The sequence below is a fragment of the Octopus bimaculoides genome, chromosome 12 (genome assembly GCF_046866305.1).
Source record: "Octopus bimaculoides isolate indiv1 chromosome 12, ASM4686630v1, whole genome shotgun sequence".
Classification (NCBI taxonomy): Eukaryota; Metazoa; Mollusca; class Cephalopoda; order Octopoda; family Octopodidae; genus Octopus; species Octopus bimaculoides.
Genome location: NC_142939.1, coordinates 66,349,646 through 66,355,809, shown reverse-complemented (window position 1 = coordinate 66,355,809; position 6,164 = coordinate 66,349,646). Strand labels below are relative to the sequence as shown.

General features: G+C 35.0%; 1 protein-coding gene across 2 annotated transcripts in view; it reads left to right on the top strand.

Moving 5' to 3' along the window:
* Positions 1-5,950, top strand: part of LOC106884468 (neuronal acetylcholine receptor subunit alpha-10) — a 215,093-nt gene extending 209,143 nt beyond the window's left edge. The window contains exon 8 of one of the 2 annotated variants that reach the window (XM_089361246.1): positions 4,112-5,950. In XM_089361246.1, coding sequence (XP_089217372.1) covers positions 4,112-4,689 — 578 coding nt within the window. In that variant the 3' untranslated portion in view covers positions 4,690-5,950. The remainder of the gene's footprint in view (positions 1-4,111) is intronic. The other variant, XM_089361247.1, reaches the window with a different exon arrangement.
* The last annotated feature ends 214 nt before the right edge of the window (positions 5,951-6,164 follow it).

Here is a 6,164-nt window from a genome sequence, read left to right as displayed (position 1 = left end):
ACAAATAGATATAAATGTGTTTTTCTAATATATGTATGGAATACAGCTATACGGTAAAAGTCTAATGAAATAATGAAACGATAATGAATAACTTTGTAATCCAAGTCAGACACATTCAGTAACATTCAAATGTTTGCCTTACTTTTCACCTGAGGAAAAGTCTATTCAAACTAGAATGATTTTACTTTGAAAGAGCTCAACACAATATTTGTTATATTTGCCAACATAACATGGCAGTCCCGGTTTAGGAAGAATGTTGCTGTAATTTAGCCCAAGGAGTCATCGTCTCCAGCTGGCTATACGGCAGCAAGATTCCCGTGTTCGAAAATATAAGGACACAGAACGTGTCGTATAGCCAGTTGGAGACGATGTCTCTTGGGGCTAAACTACAGCAACATTCGTCCTAAACCAGGACTGCCATGTTATGTTGGCAAATACTCTCTACTCCAAAGTACTGTTGCATAATTTTCGATGATCTGTACCGGATGTGATAGAAACATATTGACATGTATACGTATAGAATATGGCGAACAGAAAAAAACAAAAACATTAATATAGAATATTTAACTTTACATATGAACATTCACATTTTCATCTGGAATATATGTTTAATACACGATGATGGAGAAAAGAGCTTTGCATCAGAGAATAGCCATCTTTCTTTTTCACTTTCTCTCTCTCTCGTTCTCCAGCTATTTATATATGTATGTGTTTAACGCTTCATTTCCTGTCACATTTGATACACACACACAAATACAACAAACGCATCCATACATATATACATATATGCACAATTATACACACATGCTCATGCATAGAGATATATATACACATGCACACATACACGCACGCTCTCTCCTTCTCTCTCACACACACACGCACACATATATGTGTTTGAGTGGGTGTCTATATATATATACATATATATATATATATATATATATATATATATATATATATATATATATATATATATACGCATAGAAACGCTAACTCATACACGACTAGTTTGGTTACCTTTTCAATAGAACTCGCTAAAGATCCTACTATTTACATATTTGTGTATGCTTTTTTTCGACTGCATACGTATGTGAATGTGTCTGTGTATGTTTTGCGTTTGTGTATGTATATCGTATACCTATAGTGACAGGTAGGTACAAAGAACTTATAGAAATCATGGGGAGGTACCCCAAAAATGTATTTATATATTAATGTGCTTCTCTCAAAGTAGTTACTATAACCAATTCAAATGCGTACTTTTTTCCTTTTTTTTTTATTCTAAACCGAACGCAAAGTTAGAGTATTTAAAGAGGTTCCTTTACTTGAATATCTAAAACTAATGGCAGTCATCTAAATATATGACAGGCAGTCATACAACATGATTCTTTGGAATCTGGAATTTGCCTAATGGCACGTTTCTTACTAAGTTTCTTTTCATTCTTCATTAAACGGATAATATTCAGATATGCTACACACATCTAGTTACACATGCATCCATATCTGCTGCTCTCAGGTTCAAATACGATGCTGAAGTTTCGTAGATTGAGACAGTAATGACATAAGAGAACATGACTTGGTGGTGGTTGCTGTGTGGTAACAAGCTAGCTTCCCAACCACATAGTTCCGGGTTCAGTCTCACCGCGTGGCACCTTGGGCACATATCTTCTACTGTAGCCTCGAGCCGACCAAAGCCTTGTGAGTGGATTTGGTAGACGGAAACTGAAAGAAGCCCATCATATATATGTATGTGTATATATATATATATATATATATATATATATATATATATATATATATATGTGTGTGTGTGTGTGTGCGTGTGTGTGTGTGTGTGTGTGTGTGTGTGTGTGTGTGTGTGTGCGTGTGTTTAATCGACCCCAAAAGGAGGAAAAGCAAACTCGACCTCGGCGGAATTTGAACTCAGAACGTAGCGGCAGACGAAATACTGCTAAGCCTTTCGCCCGGCGCGCGAATAATTCTGCCAGATCGCCACCCTTTTAATTACAGTATTAATTGCCTCCACTAAAACGTTGGATCCCTAAATCTCAAATATTTTCCCTGTCCTAACTCAGCGAGCACTGAGTCTGTAAATGTATTGGTACACTATACAAATAATACAATGCCCTTCGTCATCATCCGTAATTGTGAAGTGTATTGTTAATAATAATAATAATAATAATAATAATAATAATAATAATAATAATAATAATAATAATAATAACGATGATGATGATGATGATGATGATGATCATGATCATGATGATCATGATCATGATGTTGAAGAGAGATCTATACTGAATTGTTTGGAAGTTGACTATCAATAAATGTGAGAATATGTTGGAAAGTGATTTAGATAATAGAAACATTGGCTAAATATTACATTTGTACGTGACTTGCGGCTGTTGATTAAGAAACACACAGCGCTGAGGGATAACGTTTACCAAGTAAAGTGTGAAATGCTATTTATGGAGTCAGTGCTAATCAGTAGAATTCTCGACTGCAGCCAAGAACTTATTGAGAGGAACTGTGGTTTATTAAGAATTTGCATTTCCATTCTATGATATAATACAACACATACATACAGATGGATACGCATGCGCATACACATACCCACACAGAGCATTTCAAGTGGTTAACTAAATATATTCATTCCTCCTGACTTTACTTTTATGTATGCGCGCGTGTATGTATGCGCGCGTGTATGTATGTAAGTGGTGATGTCTTGACTTTCATTAGGCTCCATTTCTTGGTAGAATTATGAGGACGAGGTCGTTACAACCGACATACTTTGGTGTCTTTCTGACCTGACAAAACCCATCCCTCTCCATTCTGCCAGCATTCCATATTCGATTTCTTCCAGAGAGGAGGAAACAGACAACGAGGCAGTCAGAACTAAATGGCGAGAAGGGGAATTTATTCACATTAAAGGAATGGTTGGTTATATTTATCGATTCTTAACGGATGGACGTCAAAGCTGACCTCACCAGAACTGAACCGAGAAAAAAAGCGATTGAAGGATTACTGGAAAGCAACTTCACACTGTCTCACCTCAGCCAATTGGCTGCATAAACAAACGCAAACACACGCGTACATGTATATACAAACATGCACACACACACATAAATAAACATGTATATTTTTGATTATTTTATATATTTGTTTTTACTCTACTTTCTGTTTGTTTTCTCCAAATGAAATTAAATAGCCCGACTCTTGTACGAAATGTCATCTCCTTGTATCGGCAAACTACTGGTTACGTAATATTTACACGGAATATCTTCAATGTTATCTACCCGACGCCTCTAAATTGCATTAAATGACTTAATTTCACTGGTTCATACTCTTTTAGGCAAAAATTATTTGAACGATTGCCAAATATAAATATTTGTCACACAACTTCCATTTGCAAATCGAATGTAATTTGATTGTATTCGTCTCTGCCATTAAAAGCATTGCCAAATGAAATCGGCAGAAGAACTCTGTCATTATCTGTGGGGATGTTTGTTCATTGGTTGGTATCGAAGTACAGCTGTACGTCATTTCACACTGTTTTGGCTCCAAAACTTGTTTCAGACGTATCGCTGTCTAGTCACACGTATCACGAATGAATAGTTTTAGAATTGTGAAGCTATTACGAAAGCTTATGCTAGATAACTAATAGGCATTTTATAACAGAACCAGAATTAAAAGTTACAAACTTCATTCAGGGATAGCAAAATCCTATGAAAGTACTGGTTAATATGTATGTATGTTTGTATGTATGTATGCACGTATGTATGTATGTATATATGTATGTATATACCTACTTACACATACTTTTTACAATGAAAGGGCAAATCCATTGTTTTGAGTAAACGTGCTATGAAATTAACTTCAATTACGTCAATTAAATTTTATATTGTAATCATGTTATGATATAGATGGTGGTGATTAGCGGAATGAAAATTCTGGTGAAATCTTTATAAATACGTCCGGCATGTGGAATGTATTATTTTCTCATTTTATTGTGCGTTTATATATATATGTTTCTGTATATGCATTTCCTAATCTGTGCTTTCAAAACTCCATAGATTCTTTTCATTTAATCGCCTTCTTCGTTTCTCTTTTGTAGGAATTTACCTGACCGTTATAATGGCTATGAGTGCTCTGTCCGTGGTATTTTCCGTTTTCATCCTAAACCTTCATCACCGTGGTAGTTTCCAATCCGGACCGCCGTACTGGCTGAGAAAATTCTCCTACTTACTTTCAAGGGCCCTTTGCATGGAATGGACGGACACTATCCCAAATCGTTATTGCCATTCTTCGCTTCATAACAAAATGGAAAAACTTTCCAGAGAATCGTATGGCTCAGATCGTCACAGTCATTGTGGAGTGCGCTGTAACGGTCTCGGCCATGAGAAGATAACAGATTGCTCAAGCTCAAGTGGTGTTAGTGCACAAACACATTCGATACTGACTCCAGAGAACTCCTTTGATGACGAAATGATGCGCTATCTTCGGTACATCATCGCAATGAACGACCGATGTATGGTAGAAAGAAAATTCATTCAAGAGTGGCAGGAAATTGCCAAAGTCATGGATCGATTTTTCTTCGGAGTTTTTCTGGGGATCACAGTATCGTCTACGATTATCTTACTTGTAGTTAACCCAATGACCAAAGACATCAGCTTGGAGCATACGTTGCCGTAAATTATACACATACATAGTGATTTATGAAAATGTATAGATACATACATACCAGAAACCGGTATCAAATTGACATTGCCAACACTGCACCAACATGGTTTACCGAAACATATAATATGGAACAGTTAGAGGAAAAATAAACATGCAAAACAATATTCAAATTTGCAAGAAAAAAGGACATTCGTCATTTACACATTCAAACACACACCTGCTGGAATGCATACGTAGTCATGTGTATGACTGCATGTGCATACAGGTACTTACAAACATATACACATACAAACACACACATACAGATAGACGCATACATGTATAGACATACACACAGACATACAGTAGTATGTGTCTGCAATAACATGGAGGGAGGCATGGTGTTTAAGCGATTATTAATGTCCGTTTTAATGGACAACTACAATAATGAATACCATTAATGTGTGGCTGCGACAGCAATCGTGAAATACGAAACTTCCACAACGACGTGGATAGCTTTGGATATTGCTACGTCATTGCATACGTGTTTGTGGCAATGCAACAATATACACAAGGAACATATGGAACATATACAAAGAAATACATATACTGACCCACGTTTATATATATATATAAAGAGAGAAATACATATATATATACACACATACACACAGATATACCTACGTACGTATGTATGTAGGCATGTATGTGTGTGTATGTGTGTAGTTCGGTTCATAAAAATCGATGACCTTTGAATCTATACTTTCGGAATGGTGAATATACTCAGCATTCAAGCTCTAATGATAACAATAACATATATATAAAACCATGAGTAACATTCAGAGTCCTTACTCAATAACATATTTCCACATACAAGCAAATTACTCAGAGCTTGCAAGTTATAGATGTATGTACTTATGTATGTACTATCTATGTATGCACGCACGTGCGTACGTACGTACGTACGTATGTATGTACATATGTATCAATGTATGTATATATATATACGTATATATGTATATATATATATATATACTATATATGTATATATATATATATATATGTGTGTGTGTATATATATATAGACATCTATATGCACATATACATGCACACAGACATACAGTCGCAAGCTCACGCACATACATACACGAACACAAACAGACATGCTACAGTTTGTCAATAGTGATGGTAAGATTTTAGATTTTATACACACACACACGTACACACGCATACATACATACATATATGTGTGTGTGTGCGCGCGCGTGTATATATATATATATATATATATATATATATATATATATATATATATATATATATATATATATATATATATATATATTTATATATATATACATGTGTGTGTACATATATATACATATATATACACACGTATGTGAATTTTTGTATAAATAATTGTGCACGTGAGGGTGTGAATACAAATATTAGAAACAATTTATACAATTAGAGAGTACTGAAAACAAAAAGCAGTGTCATATATTCAT